Source organism: Falco rusticolus, chromosome 3 (assembly GCF_015220075.1).
Source record: "Falco rusticolus isolate bFalRus1 chromosome 3, bFalRus1.pri, whole genome shotgun sequence".
Classification (NCBI taxonomy): domain Eukaryota; kingdom Metazoa; phylum Chordata; class Aves; order Falconiformes; family Falconidae; genus Falco; species Falco rusticolus.
In genome coordinates, this window is record NC_051189.1 from 101,720,896 (window position 1) to 101,733,338 (window position 12,443).

The following is a 12,443-nucleotide window of genomic DNA, read 5'->3' on the forward strand; positions in this document are numbered from 1 at the left end:
AGAGCTCAGCCTGTCAGCTTGGGGTGCAAAAGGCTGACGGGAGGCTGTGGGGCTGAATGGAACCATGTAATGGGACGATACAGAGGAGATGGAGCTAGATAGACTCTTCTGAGGTGCACAGTTATCAGATGAGAAGCAACAGCAACAAGTTGGAATACGGGAAATTCTGATTACGTATTAGTAATTTGCTTATCACAAGATAAAACACTGCAACAGGTAGCCCAGAGAAGTTGTGGAAACACTGTGCTGTCCTTAGAGGTGTTCCGATGCTCCACTGCACATGGTCCTGAACAACCTGCTACCAAACCTGGTGTCTTGGACCAAGGGCTTGATCTAGATGACATCTGGACATCCCTTCCAACCTAAATTAAATTTACATTATTTTATTGATGTACTACAATCAACTTTATAATGTTTATCACAGTTAAAAAACTAAATAAATCCCTTCTCCCTTATGGCATTTCTGAATGTGACCTTTCAGATTGCCAGCAAAGCCTTGCCGCATGCCCAGCAGCAGGATTGTTCCCTTTTATTCCCATACGAGTCTTGTGCCTCTTGCGTAACCGTCATTCCTGCTTGCCTGGTTCAGCTGCCAGTGCCCCGTGTCGGTTGGTGAGTGCTGGAACCCGGTGACACGCTTAAAGTCAAAATACTGCTTAGAAATTTGTCTTTGGCAAGCTACCCTGGGAGCACCCCAGCTGCCATCAGTCACCACCAACTACTGCAAAACAGCACCAGCCACCACAAACCACCACCAACCGCCATGAACCACCGCCAATCACCACCAACTGCCGCAAACCACCACCAACCGCTGCCAGCCAGCACCAACCACTGCCAATCACTGCCAACTGCCACCAACCACCGTCAACCACAGCCAACCACTGCCAACCACCACCAACCACTGCCACCTGCCACCAGCCGCTGCCAACCACTGCAGACTACTGCCAACCACCATCAAGCGCCACCAACCACCGCCAACTACCACCAACCGGCATCAGCCGCTGCCAGCCACCACCAAGTGCCACCAGCCTCCGCAAACTGCCACCAACCGGCATCAACCGCTGCAAGCCGTCACCAGCCGCGACCAACCGCCCCCGCCCGGCCGCACGCTATGGCCCCGCCCCTCCCCGCGGCCCCGCCCCGCTGCGTGCGGCGAGGCCCCGCCCCGCGGCGCTTCCTGCCTGCTGGCGTCAGCAGGCGGCCGGCGTGACGTCGGGCCGCGGCCGCAGCGCGCGGGCGGCGGTGGCGGGGCGGGGGGGGCGCCCCCAAGATGGCGGACCACATCCCGCTGCACCCCGTGCCGCGCAGCGCCCAGCGCAGAGAGGCCTATTACACCAGCGCCGTCACGGCGCAGAGGCACAACAGGTACGGGCTGCCTCCTTCCCCCCGTCCCCGCACCTCTCACTGCCGGTGGGGCCGTGAGTGCCCCGCGGGGCTCCGGGACCGCCCGCTCGCAGCGCGGGGAGGGCGGGAAGGGGCGGCGGCCCCCCCGTAGGCCGCGCAGGAGGCCGGCGCAGCCCGTGGCGCTGGCGGGCCGCCTCCCCCAGGCCGCGCAGGGCAGCGCGTCCCTCTTCCGCGGGGCGGCGGCGGGGCCGGGGCGGGCGGTGCTGCAGGGCCCGGCGGAGGGTGCGCTGGGCGCCCCGGGCCCTGCCGCGGCCCCGCTCCCGCAGGGCGGCCTGGCCCCGCCGGTGGTGCGCATCCCGGCGGAGTGGCCGCCGTGGGGGTTCCCCGGGCGTCGTTAGTGAAACGGGCTGCGAGGCAGGTGCTGCGGGAGCAGGGAGCGCGGGTGTCGGAGTCGCCGTGATTCCGTCGCTGGAGATGTGCCGTGTTGGGGGAGAAGCGGCTCGGAGAGGCCGGCCAGAAGGTCTGCCATCAAACTGAAGTTCTCGGGGAAAGATCAAACGCTTCTTTGCTTCCTGTTATTTCTAGGTGTGCTGTTGTAAGCAAGGAAATACTTTGGTATGGCCATCCGACAGGACTCCCACAGTGCGGGATGTGATTGTATTTAGCTGTTTGAAGGTTTTTTCCTCTCTTCTTGGTTTTTGTACAACTCTGGTTGTGGACACAAGGACTGGAGGGAGCAGTTGTAGGATCTGAAGTAAATTGACTTACTAAAACCAGAATAGTTGATGCTGTTCTTCTTACTCAAATACAGTAATAAATTCGTTTCATCATGAATAGCATGTTTATTTCTTTGTCCAAATGGAGTAACTAACAGAAAAGTTAGTTTTAAATAATGCGAAATAAGTTGGGCCTAAATTATGTTGTCTTGATTATTGAAGTAGTTAACAGTATTTTTTGTTTTATGAATATTCAGGAGCTTGTGGGGCAGTCTGCCGTAGTAGTTATTTTCCCAATCTTGCTAATATTGGAACGTCTGGCAATTTGTGGTAGATCTGCTCTCTGTTTTGAGGTGGGGCAGTGTTGTTGCCATCCCTGTTCCTCAGCGAATTGAAGCAGGGGAAGCTCTTGCTGGAATCTGTAAGGTACTCAGTAGATATTGTGCCTTGGAGAAGAAGCGAAAGGGGAGGATTATGTGGGCAAAAACTTAGTCCAGACCATGGGAGCTATCAGGTAGTTCTATTGTAGGTTACCCAGGAGTGTTTTGGTGATTTGAAAAATGCTGTAGATATGACAAGTTAAGTTCATAAATCGGGTAGGTACCCAGGTACAAATACCAACCTTTTCACTCACTTTTAATTCTTTGTTGTTCTTAAGGTGAGTAGGTTGGTCATTTTTCTTCAAGAATACCATGCCTTGGATTTGTGAGAGCATCTGTTGTGTGCTTTGGGTGGTGTCCTATGGACCTGTAACAAAAGCATGGGAATGCTGGTGTAGATTGTACCACAGGTGTCTTGTGTGGAGTCAAAGAGGAAATACAGCAGTGCAGATAGTTGAAGTAAACTCGTAAATCTTATGACTCTAAGCTTGAAATTGAACTACAGCTCCTATGTCTTTATGAATGATTCATCTTGCTTTTCTAATCTTTATCTTCAGCACAGACTTTGAAGAAGCCTTGCATTCCTGTGGAAACTGCAGCAAAGGTCCTGATGTTGCAGATACTTATAAGAGTGTTGAAGTGAAGTCACTGAGGTCTCTGATATGCAGAAAGTTAACATGTGCATATATTTATATGTATGTGGTATATGTGGATTTTGCCTAGAACACTATAATTCATACTTCTGAAGATGTCTAGAAACAAATTCCCATTAAAATATAATAGAGTTGGTATTTCAGGTTTAATCCGGTACTGTGATTTCTGGGCCCTCGAGTCTTTGACTCGCTGTGATTTATTTCTTCAGTGAAGAACTTAGTGTCTTCTGGAAGTCTTGTACACAGATCCTTTACTTCAGCGTGGTAGTATTTTTTTAACTCAAATTGATTGCCCTGCTACTGTGTAACATCAGTTAATACAACTCATCAGTTGCTAGCCTTTAGTGGCCCCAAAGCTAATTTGTAGGATGACTTCTTTTGCTTGAGCTAAGCAGTCTGTAGGAGTCTTTTGCCAGTGTTGCTGTAGTTTGCTTGCAGTGACGACAAAGACTTTCTCATTCAATGTCATTCATGTGTTATTGTCCTTCATGTGCTTTTGAGATTATTTTGACAGAGTGATAGTGTGTATTTTAAAGCTGGAATATGTTTTTCCCACACAGTTAAAGAAACTTTGACAATATACACCTGAGATTGTACACTTCTGTATAAAATCATAGCCAGTTAAGAATGTCCCTGGATGTACTTCATATATAAACATGACAAGATTAATGTATTTTATATATATTCACTTTGTGTATTTTAAGGCCTGTTTAAAAAAAATTAAAAATACATATTAAATGTTACCTGTGGTTCAATGAACACATATATCCTGTTCTGCTTTTATTTCTGATGTTTAAGGGCAACTTATTACTTATGCAGTAGGAGTTCAGTTTTTTTGTCTTCTGCCATCTTCCCCTACCTCAGCTGGACAGAGAGCTGTTTGTGTGCTACTGTTAGAAATTCAGGAAATCTATCTTGAAGTAAAAGGTTGTTCATCTTCAAATACTTAAAAAAGACTTGGTATTGTTTAATATATTCAACTTGAATAGTTGTAGAAAGCTTGGGGAAAAGGAGGCAATTGATTTAGCACTTGTTTCAGCACTTTGTCCTTCAGCACGAAGGATCTGCTATCTACAGGAAAAATAGCTGCTGCTTTTTGTTTACACTGTGAAGGTAAAAGGGGACCAGAGAATGTTCAGAATAATCTGAAACGTGCAGTGAGAATTAACACACTTGTTCTCCTATGTTAGACTTGCATTTGCCATCATCAGCCCCTGAGTAATCATCTGCTAAAGCAGGGAGAAAGTCAGCTGCTGTGTCTGTGGTGTCCTGTGAGGTCGATGAAGAAAAGCAAGGAGCCTGGTGGAACACTGAAGCTGATAAGGGGTTAAAGAGTAGTCAACCCTCATGTATCTATAAGCAAAATACCTGATTTGTTGAGGTGTCCTGCACTTGGCTGCTGTCAGGGTATGCTCGCATTTGGCCTAATAGGGCTAAGGGGTGAGGTGTTGGGACTCTTGAGCTGGTACAAAAAAACCAGGTCTTGCTAGCTGTGTCCAATATTACATAAGTTCAGTTGCACTCCCAGCTATTCACAAAGGCGATGTCATGAGAAACACTTACTGGAAGGAATCCTCCAGCCTGATTATTCATAGTATGGGTCACGGTAGTGTACTTGGGAATGGCCGCACTAGATACAGTAGGCAGTTGTGGTAGGGCAGGTTGTGGAACAGATCCACAACAGATCTGCTGCTATTGCTTGTCCTAGTGGTTTGCTCGCTGATGAGCAACTCAGTTTTAGGGGGACTAGATATACTATTTGTTTTTTGAATTCTTTTTCTTTTATTAGTGAAAAAGAAAATTACATGAGAAGGGAAGAGGAACAAGATAATAAGTTAATGTATCCTTTGTTCAGGTAAACACAGGGTACTTGTTGCTTAACAGCTGGTGGACTCTAGTTTGTTTCACGTGGAATATACATAATAGAAAAAAATAGCCTGTTCCAGCAAAATGGAGAGCAAGTCTGCAAAACTCAGAGTTCGCTGAGAATTCCTATGCTTCCCTGGTACTTACAAATGTCAAACAAATTTTCGTATTGCACAGAAAGTAAGATGATTTGATGTAGTATTACTGTTCCAATGCTTTTCGTTTAAATGAAAGCTGTTACCGGCAATCTTGTAGTCCTGGTTATGATTTCTGAAGGTTTTTGGCTAGATTTCACAGTGAACCACCAAAAAATAGACACATACAAGTGTCAGCAGATAATACGAGATGTGTGTACAGGAATTCTGTGATTTCTTTAATTTCTGATGTTGTCTGAAGTGAATTTTGTTAAAATGCTTTTATACCTGGTGCCCAGTTTCAGTTTTAGAAGCATGTGTTCCAGTTCTGAACTACAGTGTGACTTCCATAGTTCAGATGTTATTGTTCATATTCCAGTGGTAAATTATGTACCAGGTTTTGATATTTTAAGAGTAATAATTAAGAATAAAAACTTCCCCAAATAAATGAATGTTATTTGTTGAGAACATGTAACAGTCAGAGCTAACAGGACCTAACATCTCTTGTAGAGTGGTGTTTATGGAAAGCTTATAACTCATTTTGCTGTAACTGTGGGTCTGGAAAGCCTTGCAAAATGTCCATATATGTTCAAAAAACATGAATGTTGATGTGTGTCAGTAGACTTTACCTGTTGCATGGGTTGTATGCAGTGATACTTGTTATTTCTTGTGGCTTTTATAAAATGTTGCATCTTTTTCCCTAGGTACATCTGAATGTTTAGCGCATACGTTCCTACAATATTTGGGCAGAGTTTTACAGGTTTCATTTTGATCTGCTCTTCTCCCCCATGTACCTGTTAATTGAATGGCTCTACAGATTTCATTGTGAAAATGAGTTTGAAACTGACAGATGAGTCTGAAGGATTGACAATATTGACATGAATTTTAACTTTAACATAGCTTCTGTGATAAAGCATTCTGAAGATGGGACTGAATTTACTTTTTGAACATCTGTGTTTTAAAACTGCTGTTGCAAAGTGACAGTAACTTCTTCAAACATGTTGTTTGACCAGAAGCAATAGGTTGTTTAGTCCAGAAACATAAACTGTAAATGCTTGTTACTTTTTTTGTAGAAATAGCATAGTTAATACTGTAAGTAAGCAACTGTGGGAGTGTGCGGGCATGGGTACTGCATGTTAGCAGGCTGCATGTGTACTGGCAACACTTGCACTTGCTCATGGAGGAAGCTTATAACATCATCCTGGGTTTTGTGATGCTTGAAATCAGAGCCCCTGTGGCTTGGGAGGTTTTTTCCTCTCTGACACGCATACAGAACTAGCAGCTAAGTGGACACACTATTACAGATTAGTCTAATCCACTTCCCTGTAGGACAGAAATTTTCTTTGCTGGAGGTAGCAAATCAAAGTGAGATGTATAGGTCATTTCTGTGATACCAAAAATTGCAAATTTTACAGGTTCAGCTGATACCTTCCTAGATATGTCATGAACTCTGAACGACCAGAAGTGGTATTCCTGATGTTTTATGTTACAGCTACTGATTTATAGATGTTGAAGTGTATTGGAAGTCAGAACATGTTAAAATGCACAGCTATATGTTATGCTGATCTGTTGAAGTGTTCATTCAAATACATCTCTTATCTTTTGTTTCAGCATAAGAAGGAATGGATCAAATGTGGTGCAAAGAAATCTGTAGAAACTGTAGTTAGGACAATTGTCTGTGCTGTTAATGCCATTCTTGCAAAGTAGATCAATCATGTATGTCCTTTTGTTCTTTTTACAGGACTGTTGCCCCCCTGATTTTTACTGACTTCACCTGAGATTCAAAGTGTTTGTCTCTTGTAAAGCAAAAACTTCTTTGCAATAAAAAAAAAAGTCACTGTTTTGCAGGATTTACCATCCTTTGTCATTAGCCTTTCCTGAATTGTGGTTTTGGACAGAGATTCACTGCTGTTTGGAACTGTATCACTGAGTAATTTTTAGGCTGAATCTGAGATGCCATCTCTTAATTCACATTCTTCCAACAGGGTTGTTTGCATGGCACCTTTGTACTTGGGGTGTTATATTTGTATAACAGTGGTTGGGACAGGGCTTTAAAAATTCTCTCAAGTTAAGTACCACTAGTTTTTAGAAAAAGAAATTAGCTGTGCAATTTTTTTTGTACCTTCTCAGTGTATGTTCTGTGCCCGTTGTTCACGTGTTCGTGTCCCTGGATTGGGTGTTGCTTTGTTTGCTGAAGGCTTTATTCATAGGTTAATACTGCTTGTTGGGACGAGAACCTGATTTAGGAGACGTGTAGATTCTGAGATTTTTGCCTGGGTTAAAGCAGTTTGATATATAACTTTTGAAAAATGACCTTGCTGTGTGTTAATGTTTTTCAGAGCTTTTATGCAGTGTGTGTTGGCATTGTTATTTTAGTTTCTGTGGCTTTTATTTTTCAGAGCAATCTTTGATTTAATGATGCAGGTAAGCACAGTACATGCATATAGAGCTGCTCACAATAGCAACTGCAAAATATTTTTGCATACAATAACACTGTCATTGGTGTCATACCTGAGAAGTAGTTTGTAATACTTTTGTCTGCATACATAAATTTTTATGATATAAGAGCTTTTAAGTGATTTTAGTAATTAATTGCAGTTCTTTGACTTGACATTGTTTAGAACTGTGTATTTGGAAAAAAAAAGTCCCTATGTTTATTTTCTGTATTTTTTTCTCACATGATTTCTGTGTTTTTTCTCACACCAAGATAGGTTTATAGACAGCCCTAATCTTTAGCATGATGAGGCAAAACATGTTTGAGAACTTTGAATTGTTATTGCCGGTGATACTGTCTTGCAGTGAGCACATGTGTGTATTTGTGTACAGCAGAATAAACTTTGTAAATATATTTCTAAGGTGGTTCATGTTTAAGCTGTTGGTTTTGCCTGCCTTTCTGGTTTGTAGTATCTAAATACAGTGATTTGCGGCATTGCTTGGGCAGGCATTTGGATTGCTAAGAACAGGGAGAGAAAACCATTGATTGGGCTACAATGTCAATAACAATACTCTGTGACAGTGATGAAATGGCCCTGTTGTTGTGATCAATGACGTATCCTACTAATTAAAAATAGGGTTCTGTTGAATGTAGATGATGTTTCCTCAGGTCCTGCTGTGTGTTTAGGTATTTCTGGTATGTATTTGTTAAAAACAGAGACTCATCTTGTCATGGGTACCTTATATTAGGATATGCATACCTTACCTTAGGATATGCATATTGCTTTGTAAGGTGAGCAAAGGTGACTAAGGAAGGGTGCCTTTTTTCATGAAGGCTCCATTACTTCATTATGCAGATCTTCTGAACTTGCTTCATCTGTACATCTGGTAAGAAAGTGTGAGGTAGGAGAGAGAGAAGGCAAACAGCTTTCAGAATGTTTGCTTTATGGAAGTTCTGGTAGAACCTGTAGTATCTGTGATTTAAGCAACTTTGATAAGCTGTTGATGAAAGGGGGCTGCCTTGGTAATAACCGTGTAGTCTGCTTTTAGACCTTTATCTCAATGGATGTAAAGAGTTTTCCCTTAGTTCTGCATGGCAGAAGATACCACCTTTTTTCCCCCCCCCCCCCCTTTTTTTTTTAATTGTAGTGGTTGATCAAAAATACTGCCTTGTGTGTTTTTCAGAATATCTCTCAGCATCATTTGTAAAAGGCTGGGGCAACTTGATTTATTTGGCCATATTGCAGTAAATATGCATCTCAGTGACATACTCAGCCATCAGCTTGCCTCCATACAGTAGAAGTATTTTTTCCTTCTGTTCTGTTGTGCATGTTTGTCCATTGGACTATGATGGGAGTGCTATGATAGGTTTTCAGAGACCCTGGTATGCAAGAACACAAAAGCAAACCTAACTATTGAAACTGGATATAAATGGATATAAATTTGTAATAGGATTATTTTGTGTGATTGTATATATATATTTGTTTTTTAGGATGGGATTTGGATTCAGAGACTTCCCAAGTAATGCTGATTAGGGGGTGCTCTTGCATTAGAGGCACAACTAGAGCTAAATAATGACAAACAATGGCAAGCTCTAATGAATTCTAAAAACTTCTGGAATAGCTTTTCTGTGTTTTGGAGGAAGAGTTTAAAGGAAATCCTTTAAATTTCATGTGCTTACCTGTAGGAGAAATTTCCATTTTCCCCTTCTTTTGTAATCTAGGAACAATTTGCTGTGTAGTTTAATTCAGTTTACTCCTGTGAAAGCATAGAGGTGTTTGAAATTAGAGGGGGGAAAGGTAACTGCCAATCTTTAGAAATGCAGAAGAATATTTGAAAGAAATAAGTATTTGTAATTTGATTTTTCTGAGGTAGCTTCTAGCAAAGCAATCTGTTTTATGGAGACACTGGATATTTGAGTAAGAGGAACAGTTATATGAAAATGTTGTATACTTATAAGCATGGTTATGGATGAATGTACATTTAATAAAATTTTTCCTGCTGCTGTGCAGTTTCCTGGGATTTTCTTCTTTGACACAGGACAGGATCTGAACAGTGACAGCGGCCTACAGGCACAGACAGGCAGCCTACAGCAGTGGCTGCTTTAGTGGTTTGTCCTTTAATATATAAATATGCCTGTCCCTTTCTTCATTATTCCTCCTACTGCACCTTTACTATTTGGCAGTCTCCTTCTTTACCTCCAGGCTGGGAAGGTGTTTGCCTAGGTTAACGCTTGGAGGAATAGCTGCAGGTAGAGCAAGGGTATGGCTGGGTAGTTTGTGCTGCTTATTGCCTCCGTCTTTCCTTTGCCTGTGATCACAAGCAGAGGGAGTCCTGTGGCTGGCAGCAGCCGCTGAGCGGAATCGCCAGCGCTTGGTGGGATGGGATGGGGTTATAGTGCAAGCGGTGGTAACTCAGCTGCCAGTAACTGGTCTTTCTCAGCTTTTCTGTTCAGATGCTCAGTTGGAGCTTTTTCCACAGCTGCTTCTCTTCCACGCTACTCTGCATCCCACAGCCATCTCTTATTTCCAAGTCCTGTGTATGCTTGTGGCCACAAATTTCTTTTCCCTGCCTCATTAGGCTTGAGAAATACTACTTGAAGACATCATCTTTGTTTTTACTTCTTGTGAATTATGGTATATAGCACAAGTGATAGGCAACAAGAAAACAGTAATTATGCAGTATCTGACACAGTGCTTCTATCCTATCTGGGTCTTTTAAGCAGACACAGCAAAATCCATCGGATACTCTTCTGCATTTGTCAAGTGAATAAAACCAGAAAAACATGCAGTTGTCATCACCCTGCCCCTTGCAGCTTCTTTCTGCACCCTTGAACACTACTCTTTTTCGAACAATGGAAAGGTGGCAGAAAATACAGAAATAGTTATGGATCTAGATAGGTGGCTGGATTAGGTATAAATGAATTAAAATGGTTTCCATTACCAGTTGTGGCACCCATGGAACTCTGCAGCCGCATCTACTCTGGCAAACAGCCATCAAAGGGGAGTGATGTAGGTACAGTGACTTGAGGCATCATTTTCACAGCAGATGTTTATATCAAGATTTCATTTAGAAGGTTTTATTGTACATGGTTTCCTTTCACTTAAATGTGTTAAATGGTATTCCTAATAGTAGTCAGATTTTTGTTGAAGTTGTTTAATATTAATGTTCCTTTTTCCTTGAGAAGCCATATTTTTGTCAAGATAGTTGTCTTCATACCTGATATAGTAGCACTCATGCTGAGAGTTTTGATGTCTTCACTCTGACTTCTTTATTCACGTTGCTTTCAGTGCTTCCCTATTCTCAGGTTTCTAGGATTATACTTAATTGATTTGTCACTCAAGGAAAATCAGCACTTCAGGCAATTAAGTGCAGAAAAATACTAGGTAACAAAGACATACAATTTTTTATCCTCATCCTAGATGTGAAAAATCCATTATTCATTATCTTATTGTTTTTAAATACTGAACTACAATTTTCCAACATAATAGCAAAATTGCTTTTGAAACAGAATAAATTGCTTGCTGGTTCAGAGACTGTATTTTGAAGTCAGGATCACTAAACATGATGGTGCTTATGTTCATTATCTTCGCTACTTGGTGACGCTCCGTATTTAAAAGTGCAAACCTAGATACCAGTTGTGAAAAAAAATATGTTTATAATATAATGGCAAAAAGACCCTCAAAGAAATTATGATTAGGACATCAATGTATTGTGCAAATTACCACATTTGCAAGAGTAGATTTCAGCATTCTGCATGTCTGTGAATGTGTTTCTTAGCCAGGTCTCTCCCAGAATTCTCCTGCGTTAGCATGTTCCTTCAAGAGGGACTTTGTTTGCTGTGTTATCTTTGTATGTACAGGATATTTTCTGAATCGGACACTTGTTAACTTTGTACAGAAGTAAAAGGGATCTGTTACTTTGACATATCTTACTGTCTGCTCCGGTACAGCTAGCAGATTGTGATTTCACTGGATGGTTTTACAAATATACCATTAATTGTTTGGATGTCTAAAAGCAGAACACAATGCAATAGAAAGCTCTATATTAAAACTGTGATAATGTAATTTGCAAATTTAACAAGGAGAGATTATAAAAACATTGAATGTGTATCTGTTTAAACATAGGCCTGGCTTACTGGAAGGCTTAGCATAAAGTAACCTCTTAAGTTTTTTCTAAGTGGTGATTTTATTATCTAGTATTAAAATTAGTCTAGTCTTAAAAGTAATCCGTATGATTTAGTATAATATAGTTGTTAACCTGTAATAACTGCTCTGTTTTGTGGAGAGAATTTTTTGTATAGTGTTTTTTCTTGATAATTGATAATAATGGGAATAGAAAACATATTGCCAGATTGCCATATTGAATTAAACATCAGATGCAGCTTTTTGCAAACAGCATTGTGTTTGAAAACCAAGTGTTTCATATTTGTTTTAAACTTTCTTGTTTGTTTTAAGTGGGTACTGGTGGTAATAATAGTGAAAGTGTTTACTATGCCATATTTTCACATCATGTAAATCTCTGGGAACTCATAACTTTTAACAAATATATGCAGTTTAGTTTGAAACTTGTGTTTTTCTGCAGTGTGGTTGTGCTTTTGACAGATGAAGATTTTTCTTCACGAGGTCTGATATGCTGAAGGTTCCAGTACTTGGTTGACTTGCAGCTGGTGGGGATGGGGTGTGTGTATTCGTTCCTAGTTACACATTGTTTTCTAATCTGGTCTGAACACATTGTTGATATCCTGTAATGATGCCCCATACAAAGTATTTCAAAGGAGGTGCAAAAACTGGGGCATCACCTGCCAACCAGAAGTTGATGTGTGTCTAATGACTGGTTAACTAATAGTGGCTTTGGGTGGTTTGTGGGTTTTTTTCCTTCCTTATTAGATCTTCCTTCTTAACTGTGGTGATATGA

The 12,443-nt window shown here is 41.5% G+C and overlaps 1 protein-coding gene and 1 long non-coding RNA gene across 3 annotated transcripts in view; both read left to right on the forward strand.

The window, feature by feature from the left end:
- The first annotated feature begins 1,211 nt into the window (after positions 1-1,211).
- Positions 1,212-12,443, forward strand: part of ATP9B (ATPase phospholipid transporting 9B (putative)) — a 167,799-nt gene continuing 156,567 nt past the window's right edge. Inside the window, exon 1 of one of the 2 annotated variants that reach the window (XM_037378763.1) lies at positions 1,212-1,365. In XM_037378763.1, coding sequence (XP_037234660.1) covers positions 1,271-1,365 — 95 coding nt within the window. In that variant the 5' untranslated portion in view covers positions 1,212-1,270. The remainder of the gene's footprint in view (positions 1,366-12,443) is intronic. The other variant, XM_037378764.1, reaches the window with a different exon arrangement.
- Positions 1,388-9,531, forward strand: LOC119144019. The gene is made up of 2 exons (XR_005102928.1): positions 1,388-1,864; positions 2,998-9,531. It is a non-coding gene; the product is annotated as an uncharacterized LOC119144019 (long non-coding RNA).